Source organism: Mirounga angustirostris, unplaced genomic scaffold (genome assembly GCF_029215605.1).
Source record: "Mirounga angustirostris isolate CCGP_5_RB_7025 unplaced genomic scaffold, mMirAng1.0.hap1 SCAF_7, whole genome shotgun sequence".
NCBI classification, from domain to species: domain Eukaryota; kingdom Metazoa; phylum Chordata; class Mammalia; order Carnivora; family Phocidae; genus Mirounga; species Mirounga angustirostris.
This window is the reverse complement of record NW_026991715.1, coordinates 140,774,370-140,799,235: the sequence shown is the minus strand read 5'-3', so window position 1 is coordinate 140,799,235 and position 24,866 is coordinate 140,774,370. Positions and strand designations below refer to the sequence as shown.

The window sequence follows — 24,866 nt, the reverse complement described above, 5'->3', positions numbered from 1 at the left end:
ATGCGGGACTCGATCCCGGGACTCCAGGATCATGACCTGAGCCGAAGGCAGTCGCTTAACCAACTGAGCCACCCAGGCGCCCTAACCTTAACTTTTAAAACAGTAACAAAACCATTTTGAAAATACTGGGTGCCACATAAATGGTCTGGAACCGAGATGCCTGACCACCTTACCCTTCTGGAACAAAATCCAGGCCAGAAATTAAGCAAACTCTTCAGAGCAGCAAAGACTATAGCTATTAACGTGTAAGGCCTGCTGCTTTGTCCACACGGACCGAACTTGTTCATTTGGACTTCTGCAGGAAAGGCTAACGGAGTTTGGTTACCAGGTTTCCAGGCTCAGACTCGATGGAAGCAGCAGAGCGGAGGGGTGGAGGCAGGCTGCGTAACTACCACCACCTCTGATCGTGCACATGCACTGTCCAGGTGCTTCATGGAGAGTTATGGGTTGCACTCGGCCCTCCAAAATTCCTACATTGAAGCCTTAACCCCCAATATCTTGGAATGGGAACCATATTTGGAGCTAAGGCCTCTAATGAGATGATTACATTAAAATGAGGCTGTTCGGGCGAACCCCAGTCCAATCTGACTACCTTCCTTTTAGGAGGATATGTGGACACTCAAACACCAGAGATGTGTGTGCCCCAATAAAGACCGTCTGAGGACCGTCTCAGACACAGTAAGATGGAGGCCATCTGCAAGCCAAGGATGGAGCCCACAGGAGAAGCCAACCCTCCCAACACCTTGACCTTGGACCTCTAGCCTTCAGAACTGTGAGAAAATTACTGTCTGTTTAAGCCACCCAGTCAGTGATATTTTGTTATGACCTCCCGAGCTGACCCACACAGGGGCCCTGACCCCTTCACACTCACAATAACCTAAGGAGCTTCCCAATATTACTAGCCCGATTTTTCAGAGGAGGAAACAGGCATAGTGATGATGTCCTGTTCACCCACAGAGCCAGGAAGTGGTAGAGGTGAGATTTGAACCCGAGAAAACCAACTGCAGAGGCTTCTCTTACATTCCTTGGCAAGGCACAATGATGCTGCCCAGGGAAAGGAAAAGCAAGCAGTGCTAGGCAAAAAGTCCAAACATCCTGAGAACATCTGTACCACAATGTGGCAATTTGTACTCATTTATATTCGTGGTGACTGCCAGGAACATCCAGCAAAGTATCATATGCTCCATGGAACGGTCTTCAAACGTAAGTAGGTTTACAATATATTTTAGAAATATTTGAACCAAAAAGGTTAAAAATGTAACAGTTATTACCATATGACCAATGATTCCTCTCCTAGATATATAACCAAAAGAATTAACAACAAGTACAGCATTATTCACACTACCCTAAAGGTCAAGCAACCCAAATGTCAATTCCCCGATGGGCGGGTAAACAAGATGTGGTATGCCCATACAATGGACTATTATTCGGCCCCACAAAGCAATAAAGTACTGATGTGAGCTACTGTGGGGATGAACCTTGAAAACATTACACCAAGGTAAGGAAGCCAGACGCCAAAATTCACGTGTCCAGAAAAGGTAAATCCATACAGACAGATTGGTGGTAGTTACTATGGGCAGGGGGAGGAAGCAGGAATGGGGGGTGACTGCTTAGTGGATATAGGGTTTCCATTTGGGGTGATGAAAATACTTTGGAACTAGACAAGAGTGCTGATTGTACAACATTGTGAATGTACTAAAATACACTGAATTACATAGTTTAACGTGGCTAATTTTCTGTTACGGTGAGTTCACCTCCATTTAAAAAAAAGATATAGTGCATTAATGGGTAAATGGTTAGGTTTTTGGAAACCTCAACTCTCCAGAAAGTCCATTTACCCCAGCCAGGGCACTGTGGGAAAGATCTGGCCATAAAGAAAGATGGAAACTGCTTTTTCCTCTGGGGAAGGAAAGTGTCCTACTTCTAAAGGACAACAGAGAACCTCCTACTTCCCTGGAAGACGCATATGTCCTCCATCAACGCTTTGACCACAGGCTCTGGTGCCTTCCTTCACATCAACTGTTTGCAGGGGTGAAGGAGGCAGTGCTTGAGCTCTGGGTGTCTAGCCCCCTACACTACTTTGTCTAAAATATCAGACCTGTTTCTACCTTTTGGTAGCTATATGATTTTTTTTTTTTTAAGATTTTATTTATTTATTTGACAGAGCGAGACACAGCGAGAGAGGGAACACAAGCAGGGGGAGTGGGAGAGGGAGAAGCAGGCTTCCTGCCGAGCAGGGAGCCCGACGCGGGGCTCGATCCCAGGACCCTGGGATCACGACCCGAGCTGAAGGCAGGCGCTTAATGACTGAGCCACCCAGGCGCCCCATATGATTATTTTTTAAAGGATTTTTTAAAGCTTATTTTTCAGTATTTTCTACACCCAACGTGGGGCTCGAATTCAAGACCCTGAGATCAAGAATTGCGTGCTCTTCTGACTGAGCCAGCCAGCTGCCCCGATTATTATTTTTATTATGGAAATATCAAAACTGTTCATTTTAGTATTGAAATATGTTCTCACTTTTTTCCTACTTTGGCAGAAATCAAGACACTTAATGCCCTCCCTCTTAAAACAGCGAGGCAGGCACAATGCAATCCTCTTTCTCAGTTACAAATAAAATGTAAAAGCCACAAAGTATCAAGCTGAGAATTAAATTTCCTTAATATTAGGATATTAACCCATTATTAACACACTTTTTAAAAAGATGATATGCCCTGGGGCGCCTGGCTGGCTCAGTCGGTAGAACATGCATCTCCTGATCTCAGGGCTGTGAGTTCAAGCCCCACATTGGGCGTGGAGCTTACTTAAAAACAAAACAAAAACAAAAAAAAACAAAAAAATTTTTTTAAATGATACACCCCCAGCCCATGTGTTGAAAATTTTGCACACCTTGTCATAACATGTTTGTATGGTTGTTCTAAAATTTGGGGAGATGAGCCTTTCTTCTAAAAAGTACTGATCTACTCATAAAGAGTATCATAACCTTTCCACAAAAGCTTTACTTGGAAAGTGATTATTTTGGTCAAAACCTCCTAGGCATGCTACCCCTTCCTGGTTGGGCAACCCCTCTGGTCATACAGCGTGGCTGAAGAGATCACTCATGCTGGAAGTGCGGAGGACATGGTTTTTGTACGAGGGCAGGAAAGCCAAAGGCATGAAAAGCTTGTTAGCAGAGTTGAAGCTGGAACATCCAAAATGGTCTTGTGCCTGGCTTTATTTTTAAGTAATTTATACTGCACGTTGCCCAATGAAAGAGCGGTCAAGTGTTTCAGGACAACAATGTGGTTGGTGGCTACGGCAGTTACCAGTATCACACATGTGCCCTCCCCAGTCCCTACCCCGCCGTGATTCTAGAGGAGAAGGAAGGAAGCTGAACAGCCGACATCCAGCACATAGGCAGCCTGCAGAACTGGCCGTCAGGCCTGGCGGGCCCTCTAATGCATCAGGATACCTTTCCCCACTGAGCCCAGTCACTGCCACACAGTCGGAGCTGGCCTGTAAGCTGAGACCCCACAGTGTCTCTGGCTCAGAAGCGTCATTCCAACACATCTACAGATCGCTCCATTGTTGAGTTACCGTCCCGACTTCAAGAGGGAGGAACCACGCAATACCGTGAAATAGAACACTTTCACAAAGAGCCTCGAAAGGCACATCATTTGAGGTGAAAGACAAAGATCCAAAGTTGGTTTAGCTGTAAGACGTTATTCACGCCAAATGACTGACCGCCATGGCTCTGGTGGTTGCACACTTCTCCTGAAACAATATTGATCTTCATGACCGACTTCCCCAACAAGATGTTGAAAATGCATTTCTCATCTTTCAATCTAGTCAACTACCATGAAGATCATGTGGTCCCTTATTATACATTGTGGAGAAATGATAAGTTCCGCAGAAATATTACTAAAAATAGACTCATCACTTTATGCAAGAAAGCCTGATTTTTTCCCATTTTGATGGAAAACTTCTGGAAATGTACAGCACATGCCTTTGTGTTCTCAAATCCAGGTTAGTGTACCTAATTTATTCTTTTAAGGATTTGTGGTCTTATTCGGTCTCTCAGCCCATAACAATGACGCCCACACTGACTGAGGTAGACAGGTCTTCTCATCTCCACCAACCCACCAACCCCAGATCCTGAGCTCCCGATTGTTCCTCGAGACCGCAGCTTCTCAACCTTCCCCTGCACGCCAGGTAGCACCGTTTGAGGTGGTTCCCAATCTCCTGTGGAATAAAAGGCTGAAGGCTTCTCCTTCTGAGACTGCTGTGTTGGAGGAATGGCTGTAGGTGCTGGAAGAGTATGCAGATAAGAGATTGCTTTGCTGTATAGTTAATGGAAGATACCAAGCCAGGTTTCTATTTTACTTTGCATTGCACACACCATGTAATGCATGAAATGAAGACACACATTCAAAATGATCTGCATTTCAACTGCTTAAAACTTTCACTGTTAAGTTAGGAGCACCTTGGCAGGTGCCTGTCCTTAACTCCGTTGACACCCCACGAGCATTTGCATATCTTTAAGCCAGACGAAGAGTTGAATTCCTCTGTCTCCACAATGTTCAGGACCCTTCTTGCCAGATGCAGAGAGATCGCTTAAGTATAAAATAGCTGCCCTGGATTTTAAAAGATCAAGCATTTAGTGGTATATGGCTATATTCCGACGGGACTCTTAAGAATGCAGGTACTCCTGTTGGCGTCCTTTCCACTTTGTGGTAGAGGCTTCCAACATATAAAATACATAATCTAAGAAAAAAAACAATCCCTCCAGTTTAGACCATATTAAATACTCTAAGCAAAGAGAGCTAACCTACACATATTTACAACAGGTCTTGAATCTGTTCAAGGTTTTCCTTAAATCCATGTTCTCCAAGCACTTTATTTTCTTTGCTATATTCCTACTGAGTGAAGAATGGTTTTTTTTTTTTTTTTTTTAAAGATTTTATTTATTTGACAGAGAGAGACAGTGAGAGAGGGAACACAGCAGGGGGAGTGGGAGAGGGAGAAGCAGGCTTCCCGCTGAGCAAGGAGCCCGATGTGGGGCTCGATCCCAGGACCCTGGGATCATGACCTGAGCCGAAGGCAGACGCTTAACGACTGAGCCACCCAGGCGCCCCAAGAATGGTTTTTCAAACTTTATATTCTCCAGGGTGTATAAAAAATATTACACAATGGCTAAAAGGTGTTAGCAACCCAGGTATCCATCAAAGGAAGAATGGATAAGTAAAATATAGTACACGCATACAGTGCAGTACTATTCAGCCTTAAAAAGGAAGGGAATTCTGACACACACAACATGGATGAACCTTAAGGACATTATGCTAAGTGAAATAAACTGGTCCCAAAGGACAAATACTGTATGATTCCACTGAAATCACGTACCTAGAGTAGTCAAATTCACAGAAACAGAAAGTGGAATGGTGGTTGCCATGGGCTGACATGAGTGGGGATGGGGGAGTTATTTTTCTTTTTTTTTAAAGATTTATTTTTTTTTAGAGAGTACGTGCACATGACAGAGTGCACACATGAGTACAGGGAGGGGCGGAGGGAGAGCATCTTCAAGCAGACTCCTGGCTAAACGCAGAGCCTGACATGGGGCTCGGTCCCATGACCCATGAGATCATGACCTGAGCCGAAACCAAGAGTCAGACACTCAACTGAATAAGCCACCCAGATGGGCACAGAGTTCCAGTTCTAGAAAGATTTAAGAGTTCTAAACGATTCACAACAACATGAACGTACATAACACTACTGAACTATACACTTTAAAATGGTCACAATGACAGGGTTTGCGTGTATTTGGTAATATTTTAAAAATTAAAAAGATTGAGAATTTTGGTACTGATAGAATACATTAATCTCTTTTTTATAATATCAAGGAGAGATCTGAAAACAAGCACAGAATTAAGGGTAAATAACAAGAAGCACCACACTCCATTTTTGGACATGTACCTTCAAATTTTAACCCAAATTGACCAACAAAAATATTCCAGTGACAAATTACAGACCGTTTAGTAAGGGAGAAGACAAAAGGCATTTAGATTTTCAGGGACAAAATAATCTCATTACAGCTCAAATATTAATAAATACATAGGTTGTGGGTGACAGTAAATTCAACAAATGGACTCCCACACACGGGGACAGCAAACAACCAGGCTTAATTTGAACTAAACTCAGTAATCTGAAATCTTAAAAAAAAAAAAAAAAAGTAAAGAATATGTAAAATGCGTGTCTGGTATACACAGAGAACCCAATTTTTTAATTTTTTAAAGCTATTTTATTATTATTTTTAAAGATTTATTTATTTTAGAGAGGGAGAGAACACGAGCAGGAGGGGCAGAGGGAGAGAGAATCCCAAGCGGACTCCATGCTGAGCGCAGAGCCCACCACCGGGCTCGATATCATGACCCTGAGATCAGGACCTGAGCCAAAACCAAGAGTCACACACTTAACCAACTGCGCTACCCAAGCGTCCCTTTTTTTATTTTTATTTTTTTTTAAGATTTTATTTATTTATTTGAGACAGAGAGAATGAGAGACAGAGAGCATGAGATTACAGGAAACTTTGTCTCACTTAGAGTTAAAAATGCTTCTTTATAACTAGAATTTAAGTAAAAACTTAATAATAAATTAAAAAAAAAGTCTAATGTAAGACCTCCATTAAGTATGAGAGGTTAATTAGGCTCTTAAAACATGAATGCACAAGCTTTACTACTTCACCTTCTCACTAATGGCCTAAGTCATTTCTTAAAAGGCTTGTCACCAGATTTTAAATGACAAGCCTACATGTTTCCAAAACAACGTTCTCTGACATTTCATAATTGTGGGGCACAGAGGACAGTCCTACCCATGTAGACACACCTTCACAGTCCTCACTTGCTCCAACATAACCCTGAGATCCGGGCAGGCCAGATGCCACTGTTAGCCTCCTCTGACAGATGAGGGAATGGCTAAGTGCTGCCCCTACAGTCACAGAGCCGGTGAGTCAGATCAAGGACAGGAACCCGGGTTCCTGGTGCGCCACACCCTGGCTCTTGGGCGGCCCCCTCCACCGCTCATCCATGTACGGAAGAGGAATCCTCCCAGACTCTGTCCAGCTCATCACCAGTGGCCAACGTCTCTATGTCTTGTACGTTCCCCTTTCAATGAACTCTAGACTCTGTCTCCTTCCCCTCCATCTCCCACCTCAGCCTCACTCAGATTTTCATAAAAGCCCCCTTTCCTCACTGATTTCCCAGCGTGGACTTGCATGTTCCATCCAAACGCCACATTTGACCCATGGGCCTCTGAAGATGACAACTCTCCTGCTTAGAGCCCTCCAACAAATCCCACCATCTTCAGGGTCACTCAACTGGGATATTTGAGAAGAGAGTCTGAGTGGCTCCCAAAAGGTGAGAGAACAGCCTGAGTCCTAACGAATTATTCTCCTAACAGTTACAGAAGCTGGCGGGGGGGGGTGGGGGGGTGGGGAGGGGGCCAGTCACTTACTGAGTTTTCATCATTCGTGCCCATGTTCGTGCCAAGTGGCACTTTTGAACCTCCATAAAACAGAAGTGTAAAACAACATGGCAACAACAACAGCAGTCGTTCCTAATAGTTTAGTCAAAGGAGGACAAATTAGGCAAAATCTTAGAGGTCTATCAGCAAAAATAATTATGGCCAAGGACATCTTATCCTTCCCCCACTACCTTACACATACCACTCTGCCTGGATTATTGTATCACTGAAACAAAGGCTGCATGGATAAGAGATTCAATGAATTAGTCAAGTTCAAATGTAATAGAAGTAAAAACGGCGACTGGCAAGCGAAGGGGGTCGAAGAAGAGCCTCGTTGTAAATTAAGTACCAAGGGAAGCAAAGATCTCTTGGCAAGAAATCCCAAGAGCTGTGACACACATTTGTCACATGCTGTGCCATTTATCCCTCCATAAAAAGGTATTGCTACTGCTCCTGAAACCTCCATGACGACGCCATGTTTCCGACTCTGGACACGTGAAATTCTCAAACGTGAGGCAGGACCTGGTCCTGGCCTCCTCATGCTGGATTCCAAATTCCACCAGAATAAGGAGCTTGGTCATGTGCGTGGCTTTTCAGAAACAGAAAGGACGTTCTACTTTGAAGCCCATAACAAACTTTTCTAGTCAGAAAAGTTCCACATAACTCACCAAAAACTACATTTCCTTGCCCACTTTAATAATCTGAAACAGCTGTAGCACATGTTGCTTAAAAATGTTGGAAGAAACTCTCTGCGTTTCTTCAATCCAAAGTCTACCAATTCAAGATTTTCAAAAGGCATCAGGGTGTAATGCCTACTATCTCCTCTCCCCACCAAAAGGAAGAGATACAACTCAGAAAACTAAAAGTGACCCAGTGGCCTCAGATGCGCTCTGCTTTGAGATACAGAGGGATCCATGCCACTGTCAGGAAGGCACTATTCAGCCACGAGAACTAGTGGTCTACACAACAAGGTCTGGTCATCAGAACCCAAGAAGTCCTAAGCCCAGAGCTACCTTCCCTGGAAAACTGCTTAACCCCTCTGGGCCTAAGATTCTGATCAGTCATAAACACACATCCTCTCACCCCACACGATGGCCACGTGAGAATACTGTGTAAATCAGGGGTATTTATTGTTTTTGTTAGTGAAAATAAAAACCATAACTGCTTTTCATCATGTGATCGTGACTGTGGCTGGATGTGGAACAGGGACATCTGAAACGCACTAGGGAAATCCGCTAAAGTCAGGGCCGCGCCATACTTTCCTAAAGGAAAACTTAAGAAGTGGGAATCATCAGCCAGATTAATTTCCCATCCACCATTCTCTTCTTTCCTTCCCTCTTGATCATCTCAGCTCCATATAGCAGTATCTTTATCCTGAATGCAGCTTCAGTTTTAAATTACAGATCCATACGCTCAACGGCGCAATGGACATCTTCACTTGGATGACCTTTAGTTCTAACTCACATGGACAAGACTGAGCTCCCCAAAACACCTATTTCTTCTCACTTAGTGACATCTTTTTTTTTAAGATGTTATTTATTTATTGAAAGTGAGAGAGCAAGAGAGCGAGAGAAGCGAGTGCACATGTGCGAGTTTGGGGAGGGGCAGAAGGAGAGGGAGAGAGAGAATCTCAAGCAGACTCCATGCTAAGAGTGAAGCCCGACACGGGGCTCAATCTCACAACCCTGAAATCGTGATCCGAGCCAAAATCAAGAATCAGACGCTTAACTGACTGAGCCACCCAGGCGCCCCTCACTTAGTGGCATCTTGACAAAAGCACCATGTTCAACCCAAATGGTCAATCCAGAAATCTGGGATTCATCCTACAGACATTCAGCCTATTTGACCTCAAACTCTATCAAACACTTACATTCTTCCTCTCAGTATCCTTCATACTCAAACTCCCCCAGGACTGGTTTGGAACCCCATCATTTCCCATCTAGCTCGCTGGTCCTAGACTGGGATGCATCTTGCACTCAACCATCACCCTGCAGCCAGAGTGAGTTTTCCCAGGACTCGTGTTTAAAGTTGTCCCGTACAGCCTTCACAAATATATTCAAACTCATTCACTTACACACGGAGCCCTTCCTCACCTGCTCTTGACCATCTTGCCAGACAGCTGCATATAACATTTCAGCATCTTGAATGTCCTGCAGTTGGACAAATGCACCATACTAGTTCATGTCTTTGCACACGCTGATTTCTGCTAGAAATGAGCCAGCCTCCCTCTTGGTCAAATTCCCATATGAACCCTTCAAAACTCAGCATGACTAGTGCCTCTGCTGGCAATCTTTTTTTTTTTTTTTAAGATTTTATTTATTTATTTATTTGTCAGAGAGAGAGAGAGCACAAGCAGGGGGAGCAGCAGAGAGAGGGAGAGGGAGAAGCAGGCTCCCCACTGAGCAAGGAGCCCAATGTGGGGCTCTATCTCAGGACCCTGGGATCATGACCCGAGCCAAAGGCAGACGCCCAACTGACTGAGCCACCCAGGCGCCCCCTGGCAATCATTTTCTGACCCCTTCCTTCTTTCCTCCTTCGGATACTCATTCATTATGTTCCACGTACTTTTATCACACTCACTGTCACCCTGAGCAACTGTCAATGGTTTGCTTGTGTCTGCCCTCACCAGTGAACTGTGAGGTCTTGGAGGGGCAGTGTCTTTCATTTATCCAATCTTTCAAGGAACAATTACTGTCAGCAAGAGTAATTTTGCATCCTTGGAGCTTAGCACTCAGCCTGGCACGCAAGTAGGGCTGCATCCACGTAGATAGCTTGGAGGCACATGATTTGACCACAAATCTACCAAATAAATTCATGTTTTAACTGTGTTCTAGTGCTCTATGTCCACTACCTTCTATATTAAAAAAAAAAAACACAAAAACTGTTGTTGTTATCCAATTAAACAATTTAAAACAGTTTTAAACAATTAAAAAAACTGTTAAGCATTCACGTTTGATGAAAACTAGTAAGTCTGACAACAGGTAAGTCAAGTTGTTACTGAAGTCAAGCTCTGAAATTTAGAAGTGACATTTCCATTTAATCTGAGTAAATTTCAGATTAAAATTCCCTCCTTATTGAAAGGAATCTGACCCAAAAAGAGACCCAAAAGAGAGGCAGGAAAGGAAGAAAAAAAAAAAAATCGTAAAAACAATGTTCCTAACTGCCGCCATCATGTGCTGATGTGGAAGTAGCCACTCAAGAGTATAAATGTTTGGTAAAGTTTAAAAATACATATTGTCAGACAGATGGTTACAATCATCTTCTGGCAACACCGGTCTCGATTTCATGTGGAAAAAAAAGCCCCTGACAAAACCACACTGTATTCAGCTGTTCCTGGTATGAGGCACATGCCCAGGCTGCACGCCATCCTGCTTCCAGGCCATCCCGGCATCCGAAAGAGGCACTCTGTTACTTGACCCTGGCTTTGGGAAGGGACGGAACAGCCCCGAAGAGTCTACTTTGGGAAAACTCAACCCCGGGAAATGAAATGCAGATTTAGCCGCGCGTGTCCAAGGCCGACAAGTCCACCCCGCGCCCGGTCTGAGGACCGTCGGTGGCCCGGGATCTCCCCGCACGTGAACCCAGTTCACCGGCCTGCTCCGCCGACAGGTCTCTAGCTCGCCGCGGCCAACTCATTACACTTGGCAGAAAGTAGCGGCCTTCCAAGTTAATTCAGGAACATCATCAAACTTTTACAGACTCGGTCTGGAACGCCACCTCACCAAAGGAGGGTATTTCTGAAACACCTAAAACTACACGAGCCTTGAGGAATCTTTTGTGCTTACACACGCATTTATCTTCGGTCACGGCGCCAGCTTCTTCAAAGGGGCTCGTCTGATTCTGATCCCCGCCCTGTGTGTCCGGCAAGAGCGACAGGCTAACGGACGGGCTGGGTGGAGCGGAGCCCGGCTTCCTCTGGAGGCATCCCCGGCGCCGTAACTGCAGACAAGCCCTGGCGTTGCCCGCGGCTCTCTCCGCGATGTGGTCTGGCTGGGAGAGGAGGCTCCTCCGTGCCATTGACCCAGAGCGCGACGAACCCTGCAACGGACACACTGGGCTTCTCTCCCATTTGGCGGAAAGCAAATCCGCCACACCGTGGAGCTTGCTTGGCAGACCCGGAGCTTAGGTTCAATACAACAGAAGCCTCATCTGCTCTTGTCAACACTGTGTTTAGACACTGGGTACATAACTATGTGAAATGATCCAGGCTCCAGAGAATACAGTAAGACGGGCGCCCAACACCAGCTCGTCTTCCCCGCTCTCCTCTCCTAGAGGAGCTGCCGGGACTGTCGGCACCATGTTCTCATGGCCGTTGGGCGTTCACAAGGCCGGGGGTCATGAAAACGAACCCTTCCTCCCCCACGCTTCTCCTGTCTGCTCTTCCCTTGCCCCCAGCCCCCCACCCCGCCCCTGGCTAAAGCCCTCCATCGCTTTGCCGTGGCGTCTTTGCAACCTTCTCTCCGCCAACCTACCCTCTCTACTCCATACCACACCACCTCCCTATCAACTTGTCTGAGTTTTACCTTGAGGAAATTCTCTCTTCAAAAACCTTTAACAAAGATGGTGTGCTTTCTATACCGCTCAGCCCAAACATTACTAACTATAAGCAAATCCAGGTTTCTCAACCTTGGTACTACTGACATTGCAGTCCAGATAATGCTTTGCTGTGGGCTGTTCTGGGCACCGTGGGATGTCAGCAGCACCCCTGGTCCCTACCCACCAGATACCGATAGCATCCTCTGCCTGAGCCAGGCAACCAGAAATGCCTCCAGATAGCGCCCAATGTCCCCTGGGGACAGAATCACCTGGTTGAGAATCACTGCTTTAAGGGTGTCCTGACCCCAGCCTGCCTACCTCGTCTAACTGGCTCAATATCCCCTAACACACCAGATGCCGTGAGCAAAGGAACTTCCCCCAATTTAGTGAGTCCATCACACTGAATTCACTCTCGTCTCTCCATGTTCTTGTATGGTGTCTACTAGCCTTTCCTCCTAACCAACTCTTATCCCTCCTCTGAAGTGTCATTATTGCCCCTCCCGTCCCCCCACAGGGCTTTTCATGGTCAGTTCAGGCTTTCTCGCCTACCTACAGGTTACCTCTCCCTATCTCTTTCCTCTTTGTCCCACAAACACATGCCCTGCTCCTCCTCTCCCTGAGCCTTTAGGAACTTAACAGGTGTGGTACTTGTCCTTACCCAGTCTCATGAGCGGTAGGAGGAGACAGAGGAATGTGGGACCCTCATCAGACCCCCATCATGGAACAGCCCCTGTGGCAGGAAGCCCATAGAAAAGAGGCTCAGGGTGGAGTGTGGGATGAGATCCCAGGCTAGGAGCTATAGTGCTGGGAAGTCACCAGAGGATGGGAAAGATGAGATGGAGCCTCAAGCACCAGGAACCTGAAGTTCCAGGAAAGGAATCCAGCATTAGGGCAAAAGTAAGGGGCTCATGCAAGGCAATTATGTAAAGAGTAGAGCTGCTCTAACAGGGGTCAGATCCCAAAAGGACCAGTGGCAAAGCTGGGGTCATGCAGACCTACACACTGACAGAGAAGCCTGTTCAGTGTCTTCCCTGAAGGATCCAGGGCCAAGTTCCAGGCAGGAGCTTTATAAATAAACACCTGGTAGTACAGACAAGATGCAGGAAAGGTACAAAGGTTCTAGAAGCTCTCACTTGCCATTTGATTTGAAAACAGTCCTGTCAGATGTAGGGGTTATGACATCGCTATGACATCTGACCTTTTAAAAAACATAAATTAAAAAACTGACACACAGATTAAATTATTAAGATAGAGCCCAAGAGGAGGTGAGTGGAGAAAAGCATGCTCAACTCAGATTTGTCTACTCTGAGTGCTTTATCATAATCTTTATGGCTGTCTACCCCATTTTAATGGAGGATGGTAATGGCTGGGGAAAATATCTTACTGGGGTCTGGTAAAGTCCTCAGTCAGTAAGGGGGGGTCCCCAAGGAGAAAAAAAAACTAATGGTCCTTTTTAGCACAAGGCAGTAGACCTTTCTACCTGGTGATGGGTCTGCTCATCAGCAAGCTGTGTAACCTGCTAACTCGGACCAGAAAGCCAACAAATGAAATAATGCAAGATCAAGAGTGTCGGAGAAGACCCACGGGGATTCCTTCTCCGTAACATGACTCAAAGGAGGCCACCTATGGCAAGCAGATGAACGTGCCCCCTGGACATCCAGGCCGAATGCACTTTGAGGATGAGATTAAGGTTGGAAATGCTGAGACAGGGCGATCATCCAGGTGGGCCCCATCCAATTGCAGGAATCCTTAAAAGCTAAGAGAAGTCTTGGCTGCAGACAGAAATGAGAAGGAAGGAAGGAGAGATTTGAAACATGAGAGAGACTCGGTCTACCGCTGCTGGCTTTGAAGGTGGAAGGAAGCAGACCCGTGGAAGCTAAGAACAGCCCTCAGCTGACAGCCAGCAAGAAAACGGGACCTCAGTCCTGTAACTGCACATATGAACAGAAGGAGCAGGAAACAGATCGTCCCCTAGAGCCTCTAGAAAGGAGCACTGCCCTTCCCAACCCTGGATCTGAGGCTGGCGAGACCCCGGCCAGACCATGACCTACGGAACCGTAGGTCACTATCTGCTGTTTTAAGTTGTTATAGTTACGGCAATTTTTTATGTCAGCAAAAGAAAACTAATACAGCACCTCTGGTACGAGTAATTTTTTTCTTCTTTAAAGCTATAGACGGGCATCGCTCAGAGCGGGGATAAAAGGCAGGACAGCTGTGGTTTTTCTGACAGGTGGTCGTTTTGTCTTGATGGGGCAGAGCCTGAGGCATCCTGGCAACCATCTCCAGCAGCATCAGCGATAAGAAAATCGAGGGGCTGCTTTATGACAATTCAGTTATCCAAGTCTCAAAAGGCAGGCACAGAAGGGCATTATTAACTGAACTGACCTGTAAATTGGAGGTACAAAAATCCCGTGTTTTTCCCTCAAAGGGGAGGAAAAAGATCTTCATTCTAGGGAAAAAAACCAAGACCCTATTCACAGGCTTTATTGGGCCACTTAGCTATCAGGTTTAACGTCATCACAAAAAGAGGGAGAGGAAAAACTTTAAAAAGGCTCTGCCTTTTAAACCCCCTGGGTAGTTCCCCCCCCCCCCGCCCCTGCTAATGGATTGACTTTTCCCTGACTATTAAATGTAGAATAAGAACTTGCACCTAAAGATAGAAAAGGGTGAATTCTGAAATACCTACGAGACACACATACCCATAAAGAAACTGTCAATCTAGCTTCGCATTTCATCATCAACTAGGATGTTATTTCTAATACATATGGCATGTGTTTTACAAACATTTCTCACACAATTACCAGGTGCCTGGGAATGTCCTTGGCTCAAGAAAGACAAAGTCAGGGGTTCCTGGGTGGCTCAATCGGTTGGGCGTCTGCCTTCAGTTCGGGTCATGATCCCAGGGTCCTCGGATCAAGCCCCACGTCGGGCTCCCTGCTCAGCGGAGAGTCTGCTTCTCCCTTTCTCTTTCCCTCTGCCTCTCTCCCTGGCTCGTGCCCTCTCTAATAAAGAAAATCTTTAAAAACACATAAAAAAGGAAAGACAAAGTCAGTCCTTGACAAACTGAGCAAGGAAATTGCTAGGTAAACAAAGTTCCATGGCAGCGTCAGTAATACTCAATACCCAGGAACAGCAACCTGGATGCAGGTCGTGGCTCTTCCCCAGGAAGGAGGGAGGCCACTGGTCACCCTGGAGGTTTCTGACCACAGAGTTCCATCGACACATGCACAACACAGAGCAGGCAGCCATGTCTTCATAAACACATGGGAATGTTACCCTTCCCAAAGAGCATATGGAAAACATCGTAACCTAGAGACTTCGCGTAGGCAAGCTCAGCCAGAGAGCTAGAATCCCACTGCATTTCTCTCCATAGGGCCACTTAAAAACTGGCAAACATTACGTCAATCTGGCAAAAATGACACTTTCGCAACATAAAAAGCAGAGGAAAATTAAGCATTAAACCCGCAAATAACTCCTCATTTCCCAGCTCTCCTCTCCTCGTCTAAGGGTAAATAAATTGGTGAAACAAGAATACTAAGCAGGCCTTGAGTTTCCGTAAGCACCTACTAGTTTGCTGTAAAGGCTGATGTTATTCATCAGAATCACAAACGTATTGGCAAAATTAAGTGTAACTGCTGAAGAAGAAAAATTACTAAAAGATCAAGAGTTTTCTACAATATTAAAAAAATTTTTTTCAAAAAAACCCTACAAATTTAAACTTGACAAGAAAAAAACATGTAAGCCGTTGGCCCCTTTACTGTAAGGACTTAGAAACAGGCAGATGAAAAAGGTAAAATCTGCAGGCCAATCTTGACAGATAAGCTAATATATGTACTTTAATGTCAAAAAGTAATTATGTATTATAGAAATGATTTCTTTCTTTGAAATGATCTCTAACTATTATTCTTATAATACAGATATAGTCACATTTCACAAAAGTTGAGAGAAAAATGTGCACGCCTGCTTTTTATGCACATGTCTCCCTTCAAAATAGCAATCCTACAAATAAGAAAGATGGGTTCCCTGAATCCAAATATTCCCCTGGAGGGGCTCCAGAGCCAGAAAAAAAAAAAAAATGCAAAAATCCATAAAAGGAGAAAAATCAAGAAAAGGAGACAAAAGCTGGAGCTCAAGGTACTATTGTTTGCAAATCTGCATTTCACACCCCCCACCCCCAGCCCTTAACTGAGGAAGACAACCATTCTGGTGACTTCTTCATAGAACAAAACACTTAACAAAACAGAATGCACTCACCCGAAGAGGTCAAATTACCCTTCAATAGAAAGTAATCCCCTCTAATAAAATCAAAGCAGTAAACATGAGAACATAATTTATTGGACCATGTTTTTAATTTGGCAAAACTCCCAGAAACACAGGTTTACTTAGATGAGATGGTCAGGTTCTCAAAAGGCAGGAAATACCCTTTGAAAACAAAAATTAGCATTCACTCAAACTTGAGGGATTTTTTTTTTTTTTAACAGTTCTGTTTCTTTTTTTTTTTTAAGATTTTATTTATTTATTTGAGAGAGAGGATGAGAGGAGAGAGAGAGCACATGAGAGGGGGGAGGGTCAGAGGGAGAAGCGGACTCCCCGCTGAGCAGGGAGCCCGATGAGGGATTTTTTTTTTTTAAAAAAAAGAATTCAAGTGGAACTTACATATATTTGATTTCTCTTATATCGCTGGTATAAGTTGTGCATGATGGACCCCCCGTGGAGCTCCGTCAAAGTGGCCATGTCATCCACGCCCTCTTCATTCATGGGGTGCATAGCAGTGACCTTCTGGTGTGTAATTGTGCTCTGCTTGTAGGTGAACACCTGATGGGCAGAATGATTTCAACTGTTTAGCGATCAGCAATGAACGGTCTCCCCAGACATTTCCCACCTTAAAGTACAATCTCAGGACAGTTTCAGCAACAAGATCCTGAATTGGCCAATAGAAAGTATTACTGCAGAGAACTTCTTCATTTTCTCTGTGCCACTTATCTAATTTTAAAGGAAGCAATTACTTGACAACTGCAATTAGATATTCCTCAAAGACATGAGTTCAAGTATTAGCCATCCCTTGGGAATCGCAGAAATCATAAATTTGCGGTTCACTTCTCCACGTATTTCTCCAATTGCTATAAATCAGTAAGAGTTAAGAAACTGGCTAACCAAACTTTCTGAAGAGTGATTTGGCTTCACTGTGTAATGCTTCACATGGGATCAAACATATATATTTCAAAACTTCATGATAACAGCTCTTCCATTCACCACATAGTCCTATTTGTTCAAATATGTATCTGTTCAAAGGTTGGAACACATCTTCACAGGAATATGTTAAAAATATCCTTAAATCCCTTCTTGGAATTTAAAATAAAATCAGTTTGTTTGCTTGACACCTGTCCTCCTTAAAATTCTGAACACCACTGATGAGTGCCGTATATGTGCAGTAGCATATACATGATGAACTCGGACACAGTTAAGACTGATCACTGAATCTGCATGTGTTTCTAAAATCTACCCATTGCTTTTTTATCACTACCGATTTGGTATAGGATTAAACATATTAAGTCAGCTGCACCTGTTGATCAAAGTTTGGCCAGCTTTACATATAAACTCATGTACATAACAAAATCATTTGCTGACGGAGTCTACTCCGCAATTATTCATCTTATACTTTTACAACGTTCATCCCTAAAAAACACGAAGATATAAAAAGCAAGGACCTAAAGAACATGAAAAATGCAGTCTTCACATGCACTTCATATGTGCACATACACACAACGACTTTCTGGAACAGTATCTGTAGAACTTCCTGATTGGGGAATTCTATTTTTAAATATCGACCACTTGCCTACATGGCAACAAATAGTATGTTATTGCAAAAGAGAATGACATACTAAGGAAAGCCAAAGTACCAATCCAATGGTTTTGAGAAGCCGTGAAAAATGGCATGTTTTATTTTTCTAGAGAAAAAATAAAACTTCAGCAGTGGCATTTCTGCCACATGAACCACAAGAGTTAGTCAAAACCAGTCGGCAGACACCCAACCGTCTCTTCTCAAGGTCAGCCACTCTCCCCAGCTGCTTCCTGGGAGCAGACATCCACCAGGAGATGAACCAGCCCCAGTGGCCCCACCTCCTGGCGAGGCAGCCAACCCCGCCACGTAAGCACCCAAAGGGTAGGACAGGCCTGGGGACTGCTCAGGGAGTGCAAGGTGGGGTATGTCCTGGCCAAGAAACACGTATTAAAGAAAAACAATGTGTAGGAACATTCAAGAGTGTGGATGCACTTTTAAGACACTGACCTTCCATTCTAACTCAAGCACCATGGAAGAAAATTAAAGAAACAGATTTAGGCCAAGAGTTGATGCAGGGCCCGATCGCAGGACCTTGAGATCACAACCTGAGCCAAAGGCAGACGCCCAACCAACTGAGCCATCCAGATGCCCCAAGCAGGTTTTCTGGAAAACTAACCACTGGGCTGGTACTTGGGTCTGCTATCTGCAGTGACTGTGAGGTGGGGGCAGAAGCAGAACTTTGGCCCCGCGAACTCCCAGCCAGCTGAGGAGTGCAAAGAAGAGTCCTGTGTCACCTCTCTGCTCCTAGCACACACCGGGAGACTCTTCTCATGCTGCTTGCTCAAAACTCCCGCCAACACAGTGGGCAGAATGGTTGCTCAGGTTCCCAGGAAAAGGTTCTTGTAGGAGAGACGAGAGGGCACCAAAACCAGCACAACTGTCTCGTACTCAATCCCCACGTCCCCTCATCATCAGCAAGTCCTTCCCAATGTGGAAACAACTCTTCCTACTAAATGTGCCTGAGTATACAGAGAATTCCAGAATTTGAGGATAGAAATAATTTAGAATACTAGAATTGTCATCTGTATTTATGTTGATTCTGCCTTTTGGAAATAATCACACACAGCCTACAACACTTAGACACTAAGAAATTACACACACACACCCCTAAATATTTATATCATATGTAAGCATTGGTCTTTTTTAATGCCCCGAGAATAGTAAGACAATGCGTGGACTGAAGTCCAGAGCTGGGCACACGGCTCTGAGGGAGATGGCTACACACCGTCGTAGGGTTTCCCACCATCGTACACTCGAGTTCAGGTTTTCAGGAGCATGCTCTGTGCCAAATGTGGGCACGTGCCCATTCTAGGAGTGGGAAAATCCAGAGAACTGGAACCAATTCTTCCCATGGCCTCAAGGAGACAGAATCATGATGGAAGAGAACATAAACAAGAGACCATGAACAGAAAAGACAGACAGAGGACAGCAGCTGCTCAAAATATGAATTCTCTCCAGAAAAGTAGAATAGTAGAGAAAATGTGTTCGTGAAGGGAAAGGCAAGGGTAACCATCCCTTCAGAGATGGGTTAACATGTGTAAAAATTCTAGAATAGCGCGTGCCATTCTGCAGGTGCTAAATAAGTGTCTGATAAATTAAGGAAATCCATTCATTCAAGCAAATATTTCTTGATGTGGTCTAAGGACTGGAAATACACCTTACATTCCAACAAGGGGGAGGAAATAAAACCAAATACACAAGTAAATATCTATCACAGATGGTGATGAATGTTTCTGAAGACATAAATGAGGGCAAAGGAATTAAGTACCAAGAGGGGTTACTTTATACGAGATCAGAGGAGAGCCTCACTCATAGGGTCACATTAAAGCAGAGACCCCAAGGAAGTAAGAGATGGAACCAGCCCCCTGCGTTCCGTGTTGTTAATGCACAGTGGTTGAATAAGCACCTGATTTAATTTAGAAAGATTTCAAAGGATTAATGAGACCCAAAATCTTATTCAAGAATTTTTAAGGAGAGTCCCCTGAAGCATCAAAAGTCATTGGTATGTGCAACAATTAACAGGATATTAGTTACACTAGATTATTCCCAAAATGGCAGGAAAACTCTAGGTTTAAAGAATGGGATTCTTTTTACAGGAATTTTGGGGGGCAACAGTCACCACAAAACAGTAACAAAATACATTCTGTAAAACCCAACTCAGGAAAAAAATGGAGTCACTTCCATGGAGCATATGGTAGGAGAAAGGTGGTGAGGTTAAGAAGTGGAGGAAAATATGGAAGATTAATAGACAGGAAACCAACTTAGGGAAAAAGCAGCCTCAGAACAAATAACTCCTGTGTCAGAAATATAAGCCACTGGTCGCAAGACGGACTGGATTAAGCATGGGAGAAGAACAAAGGAAACCAAATCACCAGTATTGGAAAAACGACTCGGAAGGCTTGTCTAATGCTGGGTCCACTTCTACATGAAAGATCAAAAGGTATGGAGTCAATTAAAAAAATAGCTCAGCCAGCGTCAATCCACTTTTATGTTCAACCTTAGGATAGCAACTATACTGCAAGGAAACTCTCACCACGTGGAGGCAAGAGTCCCCCTACCGCACAGTTTTACATACATATACAGATTTCTCCTATTCCAAGTCATTAGAAGCCCCAGTCCTAACATTTAACATTTCCAACTAAACAGAAAGGAAACAGAAAGTAACCCTGTCATGGACAGATGGGATGGAGGGTATTCTCAATCTGGGCAATCTCCTCTCACTGTATCCTAGAATTCCTGCTAGAATGTTCTCAGTTCAGCGCCCCTACTCCGCCCCCCGGCCCTGTGGCAACGTCTGTAAACATTTCTGGCCATCAGAACCAGGGTAAGGAGTAGGCTGCCATTGGCATCAGGTCGGGAAGGGCCAGGAATGCTGCTACATATCACAGATTTACGCAGTCCCAATGTCAAGAGCGCCACATTGAGATACCGTGGTCTAGAAAGGCCAACCAACCAGAGGTCTAGGTAGACACTACCAAAAAAAAAAAAAGATGTGAACGAGCCAATGTCTATAAACAGAACCTTTCATAAAATATAAAAATATTTTAGAAACAAAGAAAAACTTTGAAGAGAGGTTCATCAAAGGTCAGCCTGACAACATTCTGCAATTTAGTTTTTGGTTCTTCCTCATCTGACCTGAGTTAAGAGGGTGATGGCGGTGAGGACGAGGATGGCGTCTAGGCCTCAGGGTTTGCTTACATCTGCGTTACCTTCTACCTGTACTGTATTATGGTCAGATGCTATGGTCCAGCTCTTTCTACCTTGTTCCTACCCTGCCCAGGGTGGCTGTTGTCCTGAGTCCAGGCCGCGTGCATCCGGGGACTCTCCTGGAGGTCTCAGCCCCAAGGTTATCCTCTCAGGAGATGCCGGTGTGGTCATGGGCACCATGCTGGCCTCTTCCTTATTCTGCTTGTATACCGTCTTCCTAGCTCCTAGGACAGCCTCCAATCGCTTATCTAATCTGTCACCTTACTTGTTTCAAAACCACCTCTGCGTCCACCACTCTGGGACCCCAGATCAGTCGCTTTCAACTCATTTGTCCACAACCTACAGCTGGAAATGTTTTATCCTGTAAACTACGATACACATAGTTTCATAAAACACTTGTCACAATGTCTGATGCATCTTAATATTTTCTATTCTGTTTCTTTTAAATGCTGGCTGCGACCCTCTAAACTGATTTCACATCTATTATGGGTTGCAAACCATGGTTCGAAAATTCTACGAGGGCAAGAAGCATGCCTAGTCTTGCTGAGACTTGTCTTAAGGGCATATATAGATGCTCCCCAGAGCTAGTCTTGGCCCACTATACAGAGTCGATAAAGACAGAATAAACGGTCCTGGGTTTCAAAATGGGTATAATGTATAAGGAGAAGTAGAGTGGGGGTAATGACCAAAAAGCATGGCCTTAGAGTAATGGGGGGCAATCAGGCTGGATTCACTTCTAGATCTATGCATCCGAGAGCCTAGGGAAAATGAGCAAGGTACTTACACCTGCTCTGGCCCAGGATTTTTTTTTCCACCTGCAAAATAAGAATGGTAATAATAACTCAGAATCATCATGTAAGCTAAAGAAAATGATGTAGGTAAAAGTCACAGTGATTGACACACATGAAGGCTGAATAAAAGGTATCTATTCCCATGAGGGGGGCATCATGCAAGGAAGAACGTAGAACATTCCAAAAGGAAATGCACCAATTATCTTTGCACAGAGGAGCCCAGACTCCTTAGACACGAGCCTGGAGACCAGCTAGATGAAGAAGAGAGTGAACAAAAGGGAGGGGAGCACAGTTAGTTCTCCAGTTTTTAGGACAATCTGAGCCTGTACATTATCTGATGAAAAACTGACGTACACTTTCTATTTCGACCCCTTTGTACAAATCTAGCTGGCCTTGTTTGGGTTTTCTCTGGATTCAACTTCGTTTCTGGGGGTGCCTCTCTCAATTTAATTTCCTTCTTCATTCGTTTATTGGCTCATGAATTCAAGACAGCAAGTATGATCCCTGATAGAGGTGAAGGCTTCTGCCTCCCCACCTGTGGCTACAAAGAGCAGTAACGGAAACCAAATATGAGCCTCCTCGTGGCCAGCCCCCCTGACTCCAGGCTCTCAGTGGCTATATATGCCCTTAGGACAAGTCTAAGAGGAAGCGGCCTACTTAACTGAAAAGTTGGCCTGTCGTTTTTGCTGTAGCCTCAGGAGACTGCAGAAAGTCGATGGGGCACAGAAATGTAGAGTCCACTAGAAAGTTCCACTGAAATCTCATCAAAAGGAAAATCATACACACCTAGTCTCTTAGGGAGCAGGGGGAAATGGCAACAGTGCCTCGCTTTCAGCTCCAACCTATCAGATTTAGCATTTTAATTACATGGCACAGGGGGGTTCAAATCATTTTTTACCTCCATGTTCTACTGACTTTAGCCTGCCTTGCTAAGTTTGCTAGACAAAAGACTACCGAATACAGATAAATGACTGATCCTTTCTTTTTCAGAGACAAACTAGTTTGTGGGATTAAGCCATTTAAATGGTCATCAGGTTTTCAGGGCCCAGTGTCACAGGATGCATGGCATTTGGGTACAAAACCAAAGTAAGGCAAAGGGCTGGACAGAGAGACAGGGCACTAGTGACCACTGGCAACGTGCCCCAGACACACTTTTGATATTCCCTCATTTGATCCCAGGCAAGGGACAAAACAGCATTGCTCACTGTTTTGAGGATGAATTCACAAAGGATCAGAGAGGTTAGGAAACCTGCCCAATGGCACACAGCAGAGCTAGCACTGAATTCCTGGGGACTGTGGAAAAGCACACCCATTAGAGTCAGACCTAGAGGGACACCAGTTCAGAGATAGCCTTTTGAATTTATTTATCTGCCCTCTCTAGTTCCTTCATTTACCATATTTGCCATGCTGTGAGCTGGACCCCGGGAATACAACAATGAATTAAACGGCTCATCCTTCAAAGAGCCTAGCGATCCCCAAGAGATCAGAAACAAACAGGCAATCTCCACATTGGGGGCTAGAACAGAGGAAATTCCCTGGGTATGGTGGGCGGTGCAGGGCACCTGCATAGTGGGGCGTGACTGGGGCAGGGTGTGGGGGGGCCCCCTGTGCCCTGCAGTGACACTTGGCCTCTGACCTGAAGGAACTGGGGGCCGCAGAAGCAGCTAGGATGGGGGCAGACACTTCTCTACTTACTCCTCATCACAGACAACTAAGGTCAAGTGTGACACTGTGATTGTTTTGCTAGAGAAACAGAAGAAATCTCAGTACGCAATGCAATTCAATGAGTCCAACTTTCTAGAAACCCCACAGGAAGGCAATGTCTGAATCACTTCTAGGAGTGATCACTACAAACACTGGTGTCCTCAAAATGGAGGGTTTCCTCCTGCATTCCTGTGCACAAATAAAACACTACCAAAAGCATCAGCAATGATACACACAACCCAATGAGGATGGGGGGTTCCAGCAGGTCAGTCCCTGAGCAGTAAATCTTAACCACTGAGCACGTATCTCTTTGATGACACTGTGGTGTTTACAGGCAGACGGATAGGATTAAGAGTATGAGAAGTCTAAAACACCACGAAGCTAATCGTGGACAGTATATCTGCCCATGGAGATGCAGAGCCATACCACACAATGAGCAATACTAAATGCAACTAATTCGCTTGCGTGGGCAACTGCCCACCAACCAGGAAGGCCTAGGTGATACTCCAGCCCTGACCTCTGCTGGTGAACTTCAGAGAAAAATGTTACCTGTTCGAGCGAGCTGGCGCAGTCAGAAGGAATGACTAACACACTCGCAGACATTAAAGAACATGTTAGTATCTGCTAGTTAAGGAAATGAGGAGGAAAAGAAGATCTTAAATTGGAATTTATATGCAACACTTAGGAATTGGGATTTTATAGAAGAATGATGTATATCTTTCTCTTAAATGTTAGACTACACTACTTTTTATTCATAGAAGAAGTTTTTAGGAAAATCTGCATGAAGAAAATCCCAGTCGTTGCTCCAGCTGAGCTAGGAAGCATCTTGCAAATCTCTCTTGAGTACATCACAAGATGTTCACGCCCCTTAAGCCAGTCTTCCCACCTTGAAGAATTTGGTGTCAAGAAAAAGATCGTTTGATGCAAATATTTTTTCATTACAGTTATATTAAATTATGATAAAATTATACTATGCACACAGTATAATCCTGTGTTTAATTTTTAAAATGCGTGCACACAGAAACACACACACCAGCAACCATACTCTTGGGCGTTCATTCTATCTAAATGAAAACTTGTATTTGCACAAAAACGTGCACACAAGTGTTCATAGCAGCACTATGCGTAAAAGACAAAAGCTGAAAAAGCCACTCCCAGAGGGTTACATGGGGTATGATCCCATTTACATAATATTTTTGAAATGATAGAGTAACAGAGAAGGGAGGACTGGTGATTGCCAGAAGTTAATAAGGGAGTGGAGGCGAGAGGGTAATGGGGCTGGCTTTAAAGGG

General features: G+C 44.5%; 1 protein-coding gene across 2 annotated transcripts in view; it reads right to left on the bottom strand.

Annotated features, from left to right (window-relative positions):
• The window catches only part of MYO10 (myosin X), a 213,118-nt gene that overhangs the window by 109,060 nt on the left and 79,192 nt on the right, over window positions 1–24,866 (bottom strand). For both annotated transcript variants that reach the window (XM_064596834.1, XM_045863206.3), the window contains exon 3: window positions 16,687–16,845. In XM_064596834.1, coding sequence (XP_064452904.1) covers window positions 16,687–16,845 — 159 coding nt within the window. The remainder of the gene's footprint in view (window positions 1–16,686; window positions 16,846–24,866) is intronic.